The sequence below is a fragment of the Ochlerotatus camptorhynchus genome, unplaced genomic scaffold (genome assembly GCF_037179485.1).
Source record: "Ochlerotatus camptorhynchus isolate MF236.1 unplaced genomic scaffold, CSIRO-AGI_Acam_v1.1 ptg000316l, whole genome shotgun sequence".
NCBI lineage: Eukaryota > Metazoa > Arthropoda > Insecta > Diptera > Culicidae > Ochlerotatus > Ochlerotatus camptorhynchus.
This window is the reverse complement of record NW_027040804.1, coordinates 2,797,371-2,816,810: the sequence shown is the minus strand read 5'-3', so window position 1 is coordinate 2,816,810 and position 19,440 is coordinate 2,797,371. Positions and strand designations below refer to the sequence as shown.

General features: G+C 39.4%; 1 protein-coding gene across 4 annotated transcripts in view; it reads left to right on the top strand.

Annotated features, from left to right (window-relative positions):
- nompC (no mechanoreceptor potential C) overlaps nt 1-19,440 on the top strand; it is a 227,632-nt gene that overhangs the window by 15,699 nt on the left and 192,493 nt on the right. For all 4 annotated transcript variants that reach the window (XM_065229544.1, XM_065229543.1, XM_065229545.1 and 1 more), the window contains exon 2: nt 16,707-16,808. In XM_065229544.1, coding sequence (XP_065085616.1) covers nt 16,707-16,808 — 102 coding nt within the window. The remainder of the gene's footprint in view (nt 1-16,706; nt 16,809-19,440) is intronic.

The window sequence follows — 19,440 nt, the reverse complement described above, 5'->3', positions numbered from 1 at the left end:
ACTACCGTTTGAACTCAATTTTCACTCTGTGGCTTCGTTCACTTGAGAGATAGAAAGTTGTGGTCTTTGACAAAGTTTCTTTAAATGATTTTATCTACAATGTTTCCATAGATGTTCATCAATTTTAACAAAACATAAAAAGTATTTTTTTTATCTGAATGTAAACCCCTCTTAAGCAAACAATATCATCTCTCAAATAAAGTACTTAACAAATGAAGAAATATTCTAGAATACAACAAAAAAAAAAAATACTCAAAGCTCCGGTGCAAATTGCCATGTCTCACTTTTTTATGATTTCGTCCCACTGGGCGGTGCCGATTGCGATTGAACTCAGGACCTTTGGCGTGAGAGGTAATTACGCTTACCAATACACTACCGGTGCCACTGTATCCAGGACTAGAAATAGGATTAATTAACGGTTATATTGGTCGATGCCATTATTTTGAAGACAAGTAAATAAATAAATAAGTGATCAATTTCAATTGAGTGAACAATTATGCAGATGACTTAATTGAAATTTCCGATAAGTTTGAGATCTTTAAAATGCATTCTGATTCTGATTCTGATTATCTTGAAAGAATATCTGAAAATTTCATTTTAATTCAAAGTGTGTTTATGTAACGCGAAGCTTGCGATTTTAATGTTTGATCAACGAATTCTACGAAAATTCCTGAACTTCATCAAAGCTTCCTAAAATTCTTCGAAGGTTCGTGAGCTTTTACGAAGGCTTCTGGGATTTTACGGAGGATCCTGAGCTTCTTCAAAAGTTATTGAGCTTCTACGAAGGTTGCAGAACTTCTACAAAGGTTCCTGAACTTATACAAAGGTTCCTCAACTTATACGAAAGTTCCTGAACTTTTTCGAAGGTTCCTGAACTTCTACGAAGGTTCCAGAACTATTACGAAGATTCCAGAACTTCAACGAAGGTTCCATAACTTCACAAAGGTTTCTGAATTTCTACAATAATTCCCGAACTTGAACAAAGATTCCTGAACTTCTACGAAAAATCCTGAACTTCTACGAATGTTCCAGAACTTCAAAAAAGGTTTCTGAACTTCTGAGAAGGTTTTTTGAACTTCTACAAAGGTTCATGAAATTCTACGAAGGTTCCAGAACTTTTACGAAAGTCCTTGAACTTCTACGAAGGTTCCTGAACTTCACGAAGGTTCATGAACTTCTAGGAAGGTTCCTGAATTTCTACGAAGGTTTCTGAACATGTGTGAAGGTTCCTGAAATTCTGAAAACTTCAGCAAAACTTCCAGAACTTCACAAAGGTTCCTGAACTTCTACGAAGGTACCTGAACTTCACGAAGGTTCCTGAACTTCTATGAAGGTTCCTGTGCTTTTACGAAGGTTCCAGAACTTCTACGGAAGTTCTTGAACTTCCACGAAGGTTCCTGAACTTCACGAAGGTTCCTGAACTCTACGAAGGTTTCTGAACTTCTACGACGAATCATGAATTTTAACAAATGTTTCTGAGCTTCTACGATGGTTCCTGAAATTCGATGAAGGTTCCTGAACTTGTACAAAAGTTTCTGAACTCCTACGACGTTTCCTGAGCTTCTACGGAGGTTCCTGAACTTCTATGAAGGTTTTTGAACTTTTACGAAGGTTTCTGAACTTCTACGAAGGTTCTTGAGGTTTTACGATGGTTCCTGAGGTTTTACGGAACTTACTGATTTTCTACGAAAGTTCCTGAATTTCAACGAAGGTTTCAGAACTTCAATCAAGTTTCCAAAACTTCACGAAGGTTCCTGAACTTCTACGAAAGTTCTTGAACTTCTTCAAAGGTTCTTGAACTTCTACGAAGGTTCCTGGACTTTTACAAAGGTTCATCAACTTCTACGATGCTCCCTGACTTCTATGAAGGTACCTGAGCTTCAACGAAGGTTCCTGAACTTCTACGAATTATCCTGAGCTTCTACGAAGATTCTTGAACTTCAACGAAGGTTCCTGAGCTTCAGCAAAGCTTCGTGAACTTCACGATGTTTCCTGAACTTCTACGAAGATTCATGAAATTCTACGAAGGTTCTTGAACTTCAACGAAGGTTCTTGAACTTCTACGAAGGTTCAGAACTTCTACGAAGGTTTCTGAACTTCTACAAAGGTTCCTTAACTTTTAAGAAAGCTCCTTAACTTCGACGAAGGTTCCTGAACTTCAACGAACGTTCCTGAACTTCACGAAGGTTCCTGAACTTTTATGAAGGTCCCTGAACTTCTACGAAGGTTTCAGAACTTCTACGTAGGTTTCAGAACTCCTACGAATGTTCCTGAGCTGCTACGAAGGTTCCTGAACTTCTACGAAGTTTCCTGAACTTGTGCGAAGGTTTCTGAAATTCTACGAAGGTTCCTGAACTTCAGCAAAGGTTCCTTAACTTTTACGAAAGCTCCTTAACTTCTACGCAGGTTCTTGAACTTCTTCGAAGGCTCCTGAACTTCTAAGAAGGTTTTTTGAACTCTACAAAGGTTGGTGAAATTCTACAAAGGTTTCTGAACTTGTACAAAAGTTTCTGAACTTCTATGACATTTCCTGAGCGTCTACGGAGGTTCCTGAACTTCTATGAAGGTTCCTGAACTTCTACGAAGGTTCCTGAACGTCTACAAAGGTTATTGGGGTTTTACGAAAGTTCTTGAGCTTTTACGGAAATTGCTGAACTTTTACGAAAGTTGCTGAACTTCAACGAAGGTCCCAAAACTTCAATCAAGGTTCCAAAACTTCATGAAAGTTCCTGAACTTCAACGAAGGTTCAAAAACTTCATGAAAGTTCCTGAACTTCTACGAAGGTTTCTGAACTTCAACGAAGGTTCCAGAACTTCAATCAAGGTTCCAAAAGGATCATGAACTTGAACAAATGTTTCTGAGCTTCTACGACATTTCCTGAAATTCGACGAAGGTTTCCGAACTTGTACAAAAGTTTATGAACTTCGACGACGTTTCCTGAGCTTCTACGGAGGTTCCTGAACTTCTATGAAGGTATCTGAACTATTAAAAAGGTTCTTGGGGTTTTACGATTGTTCCTGAGGTTTTACGGAAGTTGCTGAACTTCTACGAAAGTTCCTGAACTTCAACGAAGGTTCCAGAACATCAATCAAGGTTCCAAAACTTCACAAAGGTTCCTGAACTTCTACGAAGGTTCCTGAACTTCTACGAAGTGTCCTGAACTTGTGCGAAGTTTCTTGAATTTCTACGAAGGTTCTTGGACTTTTTCAAAGGTTCATCGACTTTTACGATGCTCCGTGAACTTTTATGAAGGTACCTGAACTTCTAAGGCTGTGAACCATTTGCCGAGTTAAATTTAACTCGTTGTTAAAAGTGACATTTCGAAAGTTATTTTCTATTTTCGAAAATCCCTGAGCTGTCGATCGACCGATTTTCGAGAAGAACTTAGCCAAGGATGTCAAAATTTAACTTCTTGTCTGTCAGAAGTAGCCACGCTCAGATAGCAGGGTTAATCGATAACTTTTCATCTGTCAAATTTGAACCAAAAGTCTAAATAATCCACCAACTGGTTCAGAGCCTAAGAAGGTTTCATCATGAACTTGTACCAAAGTTTCTGAACTTCTACGAAGGTTTCTGAGCTTCTACGATGGTTCCTGAATTTCTACGAAGATTCTTGAGCTTTTACGAAGGTTCCTGAGCTATTACGGTAGTTGCTGAACTTTATCGAATTTTCCTGAGCTTCTACGCAGATTTCTTCTCAACTAACATTTTCAGCTTTATAAGCCAACTTTTCCAGCGTTTTGTTGTAAAGTAACTGAAATGAAGCTGCAGATACAGCTACAAGCAGAAGCTTGCAAAATAGTTCTGGAGAGCATTTACTCAACTTTTTCATAACCATTATTCAATCTGTCAGTCGCAATGAATAGCAACAGCCAAAACATGCTTATGTCTCTTTTATAAACATACTAATCAACTTTCAACTTGTTACTGTAAAACAAAGCTAATAAAGTGAATGTATTACTCATTTGATGGCTTCTACACAACCTGAATAACATTAACATCAAAAGTGCATTTTTAAACAACTAAACATCCTGTACTGTGTGTGTGTGTGTGTGTCATCCTCTATCCCTCACCCAGCCGGGGGCGTTGGACAAGTAGAACTGCGAATAATTTGATCAAATCTCCTGCTCCGTAATGGTGCCCTTTATGTTGTGAAGACTAGTACTTCAAAAAGGGTAACTTTTGAGGCAAGACAGGGTGTCCTCAACAAGTTAAGGGAACAGGATGCACTAGATGTCCACAACAGGTACAGCAAAACATCACATAGACGCCCTTATTCACACTAACTACTCAGGGGATAGAAGGTCAAGAAGAGCCACCGCCGCCAACTAAAGCTTGAACCGGGTACCTGGGACTCCCACGATATACCCGCGGCAATGGTCAGCACACGATGCCCTGTGCGTATTTAGTATGTATATGTTTTATTAGGATACACAAAATGTTTGAAGCCATGCGTCATCTAAACCATAATTTGCATCACCACAAATACACTTGTCAACAATCTTCAACTGGAACGTGCTCATCAAATCACTTCACCCGGGAGCGCATTCCCGATGCTTCCACGCATATTTTTCTCTCCACTCCAACCACACAACAACCAAATATCACTTTTCTTCACTTTTCTTTTTCAAGACACTCCGTGTACAAAAGCAATGCACATCGCAAAACCCTAACAATAGATCAGCGCCGTGCTCATCACCGCGTAAATAAAAAGAAATTAAAATTTTCACTCGCGATGCCACAAATTTTTGGTCCGGGAGAAACAATAAAACCACGCAGCGCCAAATCTTCTGATGCTTGCAATTTTTCAAACATGATGAATCATGTTTTCTTTCTTGATTCTAAAACTTCTCGGAAAGCGAGAAAACCACCACTCACACACGTATAACCGTCCGGGAGGCAGATCCGGCAAATGCAGCCGAAAACTATGAAAGAGAATGCACGCACAAAACAGAGAGCAAATTTAGATACAACCGTATCCAAAGGCGTTCAAAACTCGACTCCTCAACAACTAAACATCCTGTACTCAGCTAATAAACTGTGTTAGAGCTACTTCGGAAGCATTTTCACAGTCAACTAGGTTTATTTTTAGACGTGTGCAGTTTGACTCTGTTCCTTTACAAAGCTGAAGTAACTAGTCGAGAAAAGTGATTCATGTGCACTATTATAAAGCATCTGCTCAGCGATTTTGTTGTAGAAGGGCATGTTGATTTGTTTACATCAGTTCAAAGTGTTGGCGTAGCAAAGTTGGTAATGTCAAGGTTTGCTAATTCGGTCGTGTCGAGTTCGATTCCAGGTTTCCGGTGCAGGGTAAATAATTTGGTGATGACTTGTAACTAATTTCAATTAATTTGATTCACAGCAAAATAAACTCAATAAATTCCTCCATTAAAAAAAGCGTAAACAGTATTTAACGCGGCTTCAAGAGAAAGTTGTGTAGTGATTATTGGATAACCGGGAAAAGGTTGAATAAAGGGTGATACGGTCAAAATTTGGTCAAGGGAAAACGCGTGTAAATCGGTGAAATCGTTTATTTAAAAAATCAAATTAAATTTCTTTTTCAAGTTCAATTAGTATAAAATTCAGAAAAAATATTCAGTTAGGCTTCCGCTTTTCCAAATCCGAATTGCCGGGCCTTACGCTTGACCCCTACCATCAGATTTTGTACAACCACCTTGTCCACCTTCTTCGCCGCAGAAAGCCAGTTTGCCTTGAACTGCTGCTCGCCCTTAGCAGTTTTTTGGTCTTCTTTAGGTTCCGCTTGACAATAGCCCAGTATTTCTCAATTGGGCGGAGCTCTGGCGTGTTGGGAGGGTTCTTGTCCTTGGGAACCACCTGCACGTTGTTGGCGGCGTACCACTCCATGGCCTTTTTACCGTAATGGCAAGATGCCAAATCCGGCCAAAACAGTACGGAACAACCGTGTTTCTTCAGGAAAGGTAGCAGACGTTTATTCAAACACTCTTTCACGTAAATTTCTTGGTTGACAGTCCCGGAAGCTATGAAAATGCTGCTTTTCAAGCCACAGGTACAGATGGCTTGCCAAACCAGATATTTCTTTGCGAACTTTGACAGTTTCATGTGCTTGAAAACATCTGCTACCTTTCCCCTTCCTTTTGCCGTATAAAACTCCTGTCCCGGAAGCTGCTTGTAGTCGGCTTTGACGTAGGTTTCGTCGTCCATTACCACGCAGTCAAACTTCGTCAGCATCGTCGTGTACAGCCTCCGGGATCGCGCTTTGGCCGTCGTATTTTGTTTATCATCGCGATTTGGAGTCACTACCTTCTTGTAAGTCGATAGTCCGGCTCGTTTTTTGGCTCGATGCACGGTTGTAGACGATACACCCAGCTTATTTGCGGCATCTCGGAGAGAGAGGTTAGGGTTTCGCTTGAAACTACCGGCAACTCTCTTTGTCGTCTCAGCGGCTTCCGGTTTTCGATTTCCCCCCGATCCAGACTTCCTGGCTGTCGACAAACGTTCCCCAAACACTTTAATTACATTTGTAACGGTTGATTTGGCAACTTTTAGCGATTTTGCCAACTTTGCGTGCGAGTAGCTCGGATTTTCGCGATGCGCGATCAAAATTTTGATACGCTGCTCTTCTTGATTGGACGGCATTTTGACAACTGAAGAGTGAATTCCAAAATCAAAATAGGAGCAACATTCTACACACACACACCTTCAAAATGAGGGGTGTTCAGGTTTTTTAAATGCAAAATTGAAAGAAATACGGCAAGTTGATATTGACCAAATTTTGACCGTATCACCCTTTAAGCGCCTTTCAAGTTGACCCACAACTAAACAGCAGGATAACAGCTGTATAGTAGCGTTAATAGATATGCAATAAGAGCTTGTCCCAACCGTCCCAACAACCATAATTAGCTGACTAAGTTCACCAGATTTGCTTGTATAGAGGTTGAGTAAAGGTTTCCTCATATCGTATAACGTTTGAATACAGCTTGAGGCGGTATAAATGAAATGAGTAAAGCGTTTACATTGTGAAAATTGTTAGTTGGGTGAGCTTCTACGAAGGTTCATGTATTTTCACAAAGTTTCTAGAACTCAAACGTAGCTCCCTGATGTTGTTTTAATTCCACGAGCTTATCCAAAGTTCCCTGAACTTATGGGCAACGATGCCAGATTTACGCGAAGAATGTGGATACGATCTCTTTTGAACCCTTTTAACTATAATAATAATAATCATGTTTTAAACCGGTTTGATAGAAAAATAGTTCCAAATTTTTACTTTTGATGAAATTAAAGAAGGGTGACCGATTTTTTCGTGCCCAGAATTACAGACTTCTGGGCACGAAAAAATCGGTCACCCTTCTTTAATTCTGGCATCGTTACATGTGAGAAGTTTAATGAATCCCTGTGAAGTTCTTCGAGTTCATGTGAAGTTCTACGAAGTTCCCTGTGCCTCAAAAATTCTTCCAACGCAAATTCTTAGCTTCTGTACAGTTCCCTAAACTTCTTCCAAACTCCGTATATTTTTCCAATCGCTCTTAATTCGACCGGCAACTCAAAACATCATTGAACTTCTCCAAACGTCCAGGAAGAACCTGATCCTTTTCAAAGAATTTTCCTGACCATCTGGGTGAAACGAAAATAAAATTAACTGCCCTTGAACAGCGTTGTTCGATAAACGTCGATAACGTCAGCGTTAACATAAGCAATGGTGGATTTGCATTTTAAACGTTAACGCAGACGTTATCGACGGTTATCGATTAATAACCCTGCTCATGAATACTTGTCAACAATTTATCTTTTCATCATGTTATTATGGTTTTGTTTTTGAGTATATACAATGTGGTAATTATTAATGTTTCAACTTTTTTTGTTCATTAGTTTATTTGATAAGGCTCAACCGAATTAACTTTACCGAGCCGAGGATTCTTGTTCACTATACAATACATCTTAAAAATATAGTCAAAAGGTACAACACAATAAACATTTTATCTTCCGCTATCCAATAAGCCTCCTCCATAAGAATGGGAGCCGCTTCCAGTGGTTTCATTGTATGGCAGTTACGCCATCAGGGGGCAGAGCGCTTCCATTGCAGCAATGGACGCAAAACGTGGTCAGCATTCACACATTCATCACGAAACGGTTGCTTTGCACGCATCGACGACGCATCGATTGAAAGAACTGCTGATGAAGAACAATGAGGAGGACCACACAATGGTTGCTGCCGAGCAGTGTTGGAAAAATCAGAAATCAATTGATATTTTTCTGCTCTCATGCGCTCGCAATATCACGCATGATTTTGGAACAACATATCATGCTTGATATTGATTTTACAAGCTCCTTTGATATTGCGAGACTATTCACAAAATGCAAAAATCAAGCTGAGAGTTGACTCGAAACAAAAAAGATTCCGTTGCACATCGTTTTCTTAGAAAGAGAAAGTATAGTTTGCTATTTCTTTTTACTCTTCACCGATGGCAGACACGAAGTGACTGCTGCCAGCCGGTATGAAAGTTTCGGTTGCATTCGGGTGTAGAGCAAACATCATGAAACTCAATCTCAACACAGTTTGTTGAGATTTGCAGCTGGTGAGTTTTGTTAGCTAGATATTCCGAGCTGCGATATCACAGCTTGCAAAATCAACCGCAGTTGTTTGCTTGTTGATTTTTGTCTGCGAAAATCAAGCGTGATCTTGGGCGTTGGTGAGATTTGATTTTTTGATATTTTCCCAACACTGCTGCCGAGTAAACAGACGATCACGTGACACACATTGAGAGTGGTCTGCTTATGTTGACAGCCGAGTGAACACTGAATGTCTTAACTTATTGTAATCATTGAATCTTGGCGTCTGAACGGGATCATCTGGAGATCGCCGGGTTTTTTTTAAAACAATGAACAATTTTTATTTATGAAAGTGGAATAGTGTCCTAGTGTTTCTGAATTCTCCTAGATCACGACTCTGTTATTCATGAAAGCAATATAGCAAATAAATAATTTGGAGGCCATACACGATCACCCTGAAAACGACATCATGATGTTCGAAAATGGCAATGGTAGTCGAAAAAAAAGGGTAATTTTCAAAACCTAGCTGTAAATGAAAATCTTCATAAACAAAAGCTTCCCAACATAAATAATAGAACCATTGCTGATAAGTATTCCTTGTACTTAATGTTGAAAATTCCTTATACTTAATGTTGAAATCAGATCACATTTCAAATTTAGTCTAAATCGACCACATTTCCCATGCACATTTACTACCTTAACCCGAAATCCTTTTCTAACTCGTTGTTGGCTTGAATATCTATTTAGAGAGTTTAAGCTTGTCCCTTGAATTTTCTCGTTTTGTCTTTCGCTCTCTCTCTCATTCTCTTTCATTCTCTTTTATTCTCTATTATTCTCTATTTACTCATGCTGCATATAGCATTGCAAGGATGCTGATTGCGATAGATCAATATGTAAGCCGAAGTCCAAATGCGAGAACGTTGCCGAATGTACCTCGAGATCGAGTGAAGAAATCGTAAAATGGACAACATTTTTGTCCTTAAGGATCACAAAATCACATGTTTACTTATATAAGTTAATGTTTAATTTAAAAAAAAACTTCAGTGTTTGACATTTTGGACTAGACCCCTTTTTCGGCCGGAAGGAAACCACTCACAGACCTTTTAACTTATCTGGGTAAGCCTTAAGTTTTCTGTTGCATTTTTTATAACGAAGTGCTTTGAAGTAATCCTACTTAGAAGTACTAAACATCATTATAACGGGTGTTCAATAAAAAATAAGAATTTTTTCAGTCATATAGCTAGTAAAAAAAAAAAATTGTTTTCAACGAATTCAGTATTTGTTACTAAACACATAATGTTTATTCTTTAAAAAAAACGTCAATGAATATTGGAAAAGGGGCCCTGGTCGGCCGTACACCACAACTTAGTCGCGATGCTCTCACAAGAGCGCTGGACGGCATTGACGTCCATCTTCCGGATACAATTCCGGATCCTCGCGGTCAACGGCTTCGTATCCTTGGCCCGCCAAGTATTTTTGCACACTAGGGCACTTAGGGAGTCGAAAAAAATCGTCAATGGGACGGCACTGGGGCAAGTTGGTCGGGTTGCTTTCTTTCGGCACGTACGGTATTTTTTTCTGCTCAATGGCACTGCGATTTCTCGGTCGCTATCGCCTCGGCCGTGTACTCGGGGGACCGAGTCTTCTTCCGACAGATGATGCCCTCCTTCTTGAGGGTTCGGTGAATCAAGGTATCGGAGCAGTGATATTTTCGGCCGTCGTCACGCAAACTCGTTCCGTCCTTGTTGTCGAACAGTTTTTTCAACGCTTCCTTCTTCTTCTTCGTCATTATCTTCGCCAGACTTTCGCTACCGGCCTTCTGCTCCACGCTCAGGGATTCCTGTATTCACGGGCACGTTTTCGTCTCGAAAGTGGTCTACCGTAAACTTTTTTTTTCCACGATGACCATGCGTTTCATAAAACCGTACAACACGATCGCGGAGTGCTTGCTGTTTCGACGCCATCTTCGATTGAACTGACAGCAGCCGAGCGAAAAGAAACATGCCACCCATTTTTAGGGAGTCCAGAGAGCAACTCTCTTTGAGAGAAAAAAAAATTACGCTCTTTACTTTAATTACAGAAAGGTATTGAAACCATTCTCATTTTTTAATGAACACCCGTTAGACGCAACACAAATTTCTCTCACATGCAGGTTGGATTTGTTACATCCTCTGCATATGTTTCATACAACAGATGTAATGGCACCTTTTGCAATGGACTGCAGCGTACAAGCAAGCTTTCCAGAATGCAAATTTTTTGAATAAAATTTTGACGAGATGATTTCCTACACGCAATGCATAAAAATTGTTCTATAAATAAGTTATTTTAAAAATTTGATTAACGGCTTAGCGAATTTGCAGTCAATTCAATTGTTTATGAGAAAGTTTGAACATACTGAGAGGTAAGCACATTTCATCAATAAGAGACGTGTGTGTGAGAGAAAATTTGCGAAAAAAAATCTAAGGGCACCGGCGGGATTCAAACCCACAATCCCCATTCAGTACACGGGTGCATTGCCAATTATACAACGGTGGACCTAAATGGTCAGCGGATGTATTTGGCTAATGACATTTGAGTTTCGAATCCGTTTCTCACCCCGCAAGCGTTCTCTAATACACAACAATAGTCTAGTATCGACGATATGTGCTTGTACCGCAACCACTCAGTATCAGTCGATGTGAACAAAACAGCTCGTTTTGTTGTACATCTTACATGCTGAAGTATTTCCAAACTTTCTCATAAACTGTTGTAGTAAAAATTGAAAAAAAAAAATATATTTCCCAGACCTTCCGGTGACCACATTAAATAATCTGTTCATGTCACGAAGCATTGAAAATTCTGCATCCCTTGCAAAGCTGTTTTAGACCCTTACACTGCCGCTCATCGCAAGTCGGTCCCATTTGCGTTTTTGTCAATACTGATTTTTTCATTGGTGATGGTAGCTAATCACTCATAGTTTCATAATACTACATGAACTCGACAACTTTGTTCTGGAAAAGTTTAGAAAAATAGCCAAACGGGTTGTCCCATTACAAAAGCAATGGTGAGAAGCAAACATTAAACGCATTTTTCTCGGATTGCTGATTTGTGATATGGGACGAACTTGCCATGAGTGGCAGTACATTTCTCGGTTGGGTGCACCATCTTATCAATTCATCATTTAAAAAAAAACATTGTTGTATGGTAAATTAATGGAAGTAACCGAGTCTGTTGATGTGATAAAAGAAAGGAGCACAGGCATAAGTCATTCCTTTTTATTTTCATCTTCAACCATTCATCATCAGTGATTATGGTCACTATTACATAAATTTTAAGAATCCTTAATTTGGTTGCAATTTGATATCACAAGATAACAAATACGTGCAAAAAAAAACAGAATCGAGCGTATAAAGGGTGGAATGGTTGAAAATTGGTCGACTCAAATGTGGCGATTTTTTTTATCGTGCATTGAAAAAAAAACTTGAACACCCCTCATTTTGTAGGTCTGTGCGTATTTTGTTTATGCCATTTTCCATTCAGTTGTCAAAATGGCGTCGAAGCAAGAGAAACAAAGTGTTGCTCGCGCATAAGCGAAATCCAAATTATTCTCACGCAGATGATCGATGAAATATACGTTAAGGCGGATTTAAAGCAGCTCACGGCTGCCGGAAAAGAAAAAGTTCAAGATAAGTTTAAGCAGAAAAAGTTATCAAAGTTTCCGGAAAAATATTTGGTTTGGCAGTCGATTTGCTCATGTGCACAGTGGCCGGAAGTCGGACAAAACCTCAAAAATTTACTTCATTATTTTATTATATTTTTCTCTCAATATAGATACTTCAACTAAGAAAATCCCAAATTTTCAAGTCATTTGGTCAAAAATATTGAGTCTTGGGGATTTTTTCAAAGTTGAGGTTTTTCTGATAGTTTTTCAAATTTTATTTTCTTTATTTTATGAGCTTTCTTCATGAGCTCGTTGTAAAACATTGGAAAATTTGGATAATCTGACAATACTGTAGGTGTTTTTGGGCATAAATAACCAAAACATTTCAAGGTTTGTTTGAAATCCATTCGCAAAATTATAGTGTTTTTCCAGCGTGCAAAAATATTGATTTATATGCAATTTTGGAGAAATACTTAGTATTAAGGAGAGCCAGTACTATTACAGGAAACATCAGAAAACGATGCCATATCCTGGATCTGACGCGAAATTTTGTCTAGTTTTTGGGTATATAAGCCACTCTTTGCGCATTTTTGCGCAAAGCACGAATTTTTTTTTTATCAAGTCACTATGGAGACGCATGGTTGTGGAGGAAGAAAAATAGTTTGAAGATTGTATTTTATCTTAACATAAATAAAATTACCATCTGAATACTGACTTCTTAGTGTAATCCTTATTCTGGTAGGTAAATGGCCGTCAATAAACCACGTGGTCTTAGGGGGGAGGCGAGGGGGAGGGGCAGAGGGAGAGGGGGTCATGACCACGGCCCTAACAAATTTTAGAATTTTTCTACTGACAAAAAACCACAAGGAGGTGAGTGTTACATATCAGTAAGGTGGAGAGGAGGAGAGTGATGACTAAGAATGATTTAGCCTTTATTTGTTAAGACATTTATTTTTGGAGAGGTTTCATTCCAGAAAAAAAGTGATTTGAGAGTTTTGATAAACAGTTTGAGTAGCGTTTAAACAGTCAATTACGTAATCAATTTGGGACACCAAAAAATTATTAAAATTTAACTTTTATTTCTATAAACAAACATTTATTAAACAAACTAACATTTATTCATCGCAATCTTCAACTATCAACAAATCTTGCACCTCTTTAGGCAATTCATCTGCCACTACCGTTTGCCCATGGCGATAACGTGAAACAATGGGATCGGATGCAACAAGCAATCCATAACATATATCTTACATTGTTTGCTGCCTAATTTCTTTATTCATTGCTTCCTGGGCTGGCCTGATATTGTTTCTTCTTTTCGAAAGTTTTGCGACGATACATATTGCCAAAGCATGCTCAATCGGAATGCTTGTCGTGCAGGTGCCTTTCTTTAGTAACGAAGCCAATTCCGCATTTCCTTCTGCTTTCAAAGCCATTCCTGCAGCAAATTTCAGTTCTTGCGGAGTAAATGATTTACGCAACACTTCTGTTTTTCGCCGCTTGGTTCGATCACAAACGTCTTCAAAATCTTTTGAAGGACGACCACCTACATTCCGCATTGTTAAAGATGATGTTGCTTCACCAAAAACGACGAACTCTTCTAACCTAAGAAATTAAATAAAAGCATAAAATAATCAACCGTAAAAAACATGAAACAATAACTACAAACCATTGCTCATTTAACGGCGCCGGTGGTGTAGTGGTAAGCGTGATTACCTCTCACCCCAGAAGGCCTGGGTTCAATCCCAGTCGGCGCCGCCGGGATGTTCTGAGGCATAACATCTCTGATCACGCCTTCCTTCGGATGGGAAGTAAAGCCGTTGGTCCCCGGTTCATGAGTTGATGGGTCGATAGGTAGGGTCCAGGTGTGGGAGCTGCCTTCCTGGCACATCGGTATCATTGGTGCTCAGCACGGAAAACAAGATCGACGGAAAAAACAAACCAAAGGAAAAAAAAAACGATTGCTCATTGGTCTTCAAAAACTGATCCTTTTTTCGATTCGCACTCTGCCATCTTCGTTGAAACTCCTTAAAAAGCTTGGAAACGATCTCATCACGACCTTCTACCGCACATCCAACATATAGCGACACATATTGGTCGACAGCTTTGCGTTTCTGCTCTACACGCACATCGCTACAGTTCAGAGCACCCTCCAATACGTCTTAACATTTTTAAGTAAATTTCTATAAAATATAAACAAATATTACTTCTAATTTAACTAGAAATTTCATTGTGTGTTATCTTTTCCGTTTTTCTTAGAGCACATTTCCACTAAAGAGTGATTAACAATTTGAAAGTATTTGCTGGAACTCTACTTTTTATCAATATGATCACCGATCACTGATGATTGTTTATCAGCAACTCCGTTCGGTATTGCGAATGTGTATTGACATTTGTTTCACTTTCGACAAGTAAAATGAGATGATGTATCATCATTCTTTAGTTCGCTGCAGCGCGCTGTATGGTATCTCTTCGACAAGTGAGAAAAAAGATCAATGTATATTATAGCCCACACTCAGAAGAGCATGTATGAAAGCGTTGAAATGAGATTGGTAAGGGACAGTTCACATTTGATGTAGTTCACATTTTGAGACTATCTGATCCCATTGTAAATCGTAAAAGAAATGAATCCTTATATAACATCACGTGGTTTATGGACGGTCCCTAAGAATACCAATCAGTTTTGTCAGCTAACATGTGTGTGTAGCTGAATCGATCCATTGAATGAAAAACATAGGTAATCGAACTTTTTTAATAATTTATATTATTTTATAGCTTTTGGACCACCCTAAGAGCAAAAAATACACAAGTAAAGTTAATTTCAATATCAATAATGATTTCAGAACCCCCTAATAACCCTTTTTATCAAAATCTCCATTCAACTAACACATCGTGATAGCTTATTATTGATTACTTTTTACTTAACCCAAAATGCGCTGATTTTCATAATTTAGAACTACCCTAATATAATAAAACCAAAATATATGAAAAGTTTTCTATCAGAAATACATTCAGGATACCAAAATCATCTTAACCTGTGAGTTTTAGCCATTTCAGATAACATATGAGGTTTTGTCCGACCTTTGTATGGAGGCCCGCCACTGTGCTGTGGCCTGAAAAGCGAAACTTGATGCCTATTATGAAGAAACACAGTTTTTTTTTTCCTTTGGTTTGTTTTTTCCGTCGATCTTGTTTTCCGTGCTGAGCACCAATGCTACCGACGTGCCAGGAAGGCAGCTCCCACACCTGGACCCTACCTATCGACCCATCAACTCATGAACCGGGGACCAACGGCTTTACTTCCCATCCGAAGGAAGGCGTGATCAGAGATGTTATGCCTCAGAACATCCCGGCGGCGCCGACTGGTATTGAACCCAGGCCTGCTGGGGTGAGAGGTAATCACGCTTACCACTACACCACCGGCGCCGTTAAGAAACACAGTTGTTCCGTGTTTTTTTGGCCAGATCTCGCTTGATTTCATTATGGGAAAATGGCTCAGGAACGACTACCGCCAACAACGTGCAAGTCGAAAGGACAAAACCCTCCACACTCGCCGGAACTGCACCCAATTGAAAAATATTGGGCAATCGTTTAGCAGAACCTCAAGAAAACAGTAAGAAATGAGAAACAGCTCAAACCAAATTGACGTTCAGCATTAATTAAGGTTGATACAACAGCGGTACAAAATCTGATGGAAGGTGTGAAACGTAAAGTCCGACAGTTCGCATTCGGAAAATCGGAAGCCTAATCAAATAATTTTCCTGTATTTTGAAGTCATTGAGTTTCAAAAATAAATAAAGTTTGATCATTCATACAATATCATAATCATTGATTAATGTTTGACCGTTCCACCCTCTATGCCAACAGAAAACACCTAGATAAACTCATAAACCATGTAAAGATATTAAAACATAAAAAAATCATAATTTCGTTTCGTTCCATTAAAAATGCTAAGATTACTTCTGGAAAATAAATCACTGCTGGTCAGTTTATGACATCGTATCCACAATTCGTTAAATGTCAGCTTTTTCTCCACTGAAAACAATAGTAACCCTTCCGTAAGTTATTTTTCCACCGAACTTTAAGCCGACTCACCACTTTTGTTGCACGGTAATAATCCAGAGCCCGGAGCGTGTTGCATGTTTTGAATATTTGCCATACATACCCGGTTATACACTTACCGAGCAGCAATTTTCTTCCGTTGGATTGGCAACCACCTAGTCTAGAGCACCGCAAGTAGGCAGAAGAAGACAGATTTAGGCCAGCTGATAAAAAGGAATGGCAACTCGTATGAAAGCCGTCTTCCTTCCTTTCTCGTGTTGCTGGCGGTGCGGAACTCTTCGGGGGGAGTCTTTCCTGTACCTCGAGCGTCATGTGGGACCTGCACCGGGGACGAGAGAGGGTCCCCGAGAGGAAGTGATTAGAGCTGGTTTTTAAAACCTCATCTAGTTGGACAAAATATGCTGTTAGTAATTTAGCTTGAGGACGTTGTTCTAATGGTGCGTGGTTTCATTTTTCCCATTTTTTTTCTTTTCGCAGGCCACCGGAATGACACCGCTAATGCTTGCCGTCAAGGACAACCGGACACCAATCTTAGATAGGCTTATAGAACTCGGATCGGACGTCGGAGCGAGGAATAATGTAAGTAGATTTTCTGCCATAATTTAGCGGATGAGCGATGGTTTGCGATTATTCGTTGGCCTCGATTTTTGCTATTTTTTATTTACGCTGATGATGATTAGGAACGGACATTTAGTTCTCGTTCAACCTGTTACACTCTGATTATTAAGCTCGTCGTTCCCAGCAAAGGGACCTTGAAAGAAATAGCAGCAGCCCGAAAAAGTATTTCAAGATCTCCATAAAATTGAAATACCTACGTCAAGAGCAACCCACTCGCACACTCTCTGGTACTATTCTCCCCAAACAGACGTTTGTGATCAATGCCCAATGCCCACCCCGAAACACCGTGGCGTCGCGTCAGTTTTGGTGGGTACAGTTGTGTTTGGAACGATTAATAGCTTCCATTTCCCGGCTGCGGGGGTGGTTGAATCAAATGGGCGGATCTGATTAGCATTCCAGGTTAAGTTCAACCGTTTGACGCAGACGGGCAGCTGCTGGGGCTGATGAAAATCGTTACCCTGCACCGTACCTCTGACTGACCGACGGACTGTATGTCTTCGATGGTTTGGATCCATTACGGTTTGCGTTTGAATGCGTTTTGAGGCGGTGTTCGCTTTTGGGAAGCGGAAATTAATCCGGAAAGTAGCTTTTGAACTGGGCTGTTCCACCCATACGGGTGGCAGCGGTGATGATAGCTGACCTATGCAAAGGTAGAGGAATTTTTTCGCCATAAGGAACTTGAGATGAATTATTGCATGGCAGGTGTATGTGTGTTTCATCTTTGATTTAAGTTTATTTATTCTCAAAGTCTACAAAATCAATTATAGACATTCTTTTTCTTTTATTAATACAAAACAGTGTTTTTAGAATTTGACACTTGCTTCTCGATTTCCAGTTGCTAAAAACGGAATTATTTTCGATATAGCGATTCTAAAAAAAAAAAAAAAAAATCTATATCATACCATCATGAATATTGGATTTAAAATACCAAAAACCAGACTTTATGATTTTGCTTTATACCCAAATTTGGTAAATGATAAAATAGCAAAAAATGTTGTTTCACGTAAATTTTTCTTAAGAATCACATGCAAAAACTGGTTTTCTTAGAACTTTTATATCGTTTTCTAATATTTTTAGAATACTCTAAACGCGCATATTTTTTTTCGGGGCGGTTGACTTCGCGTTAAATCTAACTTTTGAATATCAGTTGATCAATTAAATAACCACAAAATATGTTCTCAAATTTAGCTGTAGTTGATATTCGAAATCACCAACATCTCAAGCTCCTCAAATCTCTGCCAAATGTTAACTTAGCTTTGTTTGTTTGCCTCCGTCGGTGGAAGTTCGAAGTTGCTTTGGTTTTCCAGTGCAAACACCAAATTTCGACCCATGTTATTCATCGCACCAATTCACAGTGGGAGGGTATTTTCAGCCGCAGGCCATGACCCCGTTTATTCGGCGTGAACTACATAGTTTTCTTTCAACACGAAAACTTTACTACTGCCACTGTTATTATTGCCTCTGTTTCGGTTTCTTTTCTCTCCCACTTGTGTCCAGTGAGCGCTGGCATGTGCCCTAGGCCAACATTTTTATATATTCCATTGCCACCACCTGTCCCGTTCCCCTCGGGGAAATCAAATCTGACGCGTAGCGTCTCTCGGCAATCTCGAGTTTTCCGGCGTTCCTTGCGCTCTGTTTTGGTCTCAGAAAGGGGGAAATTTTGTTGACTAATTTTCTCAGCAGTGGAAACGGAACTGAAGAAAGTGTGGAAAAAGAAAATGTGCGATACCTAATTCAACACCTTGAATGACGTCACACGCCACGTGGCAATTCGCAGGATTAAAGCGTTCCTTCCAACCTAGTGAGTCGAAGATCGTTAGGAAGGACAAATCCGTCGCACAAATTACCCCCTCCTCACACATCAGGTCAGGTCACCGACCAGGAGTCGTTATCGGTCAGGCTGGTGTCTCGTTTGGGCGCTGAATTATGATGCCGGTGAGGTGATTACGGGTTTTGTACGGGTCGATACAGTAAGCACCTTGGTGGTTATAAAATGTAAATTTTTAGAAGGATGAATTTCAGATTATCATGAGGTAGTTTCGTAATCGTAATGTGCGTGATGACGGTGATGAAATGTTCGTGTTTTCTAAGAGGATTAATTTTTTCGACTTTTTCACACATCTGGAGTTCGTTTGGATAGAAGTTTTTACTTAGTGCACCATAATGCACCGAATACCGGACGATTCGTTTATACAGAAATTTAATTTGTTATTAAATTTTACCTCTACTTTGAAACATAAAACATAAGTGTGATGATTCTGAATGATACTTAATTACCATGATATAATTTTAAGATGTAAAAACCTAGAAAACTCTGGGCTAGACATATGTTTTTTAATGCATGCAACTAAATAGTAAATAGTTGCATGCATTAAAAAACATATGTCTAGCCCAGAGTTTTCTAGGTTTTAAGATCTTAAAAGACTCAATTCCAGACTGTTTAAATTATTCAGAAATTGGTATTACTTATAACTACCAACTGAAATACCTCGACTATTTCGATGTAAATCTTTACAGTTTTTTAGTTCACCTTGAATTCACTTCACATGCCTTATGGAATACTCCTCAGAAGTTCTGAAGTACTATTACTGCT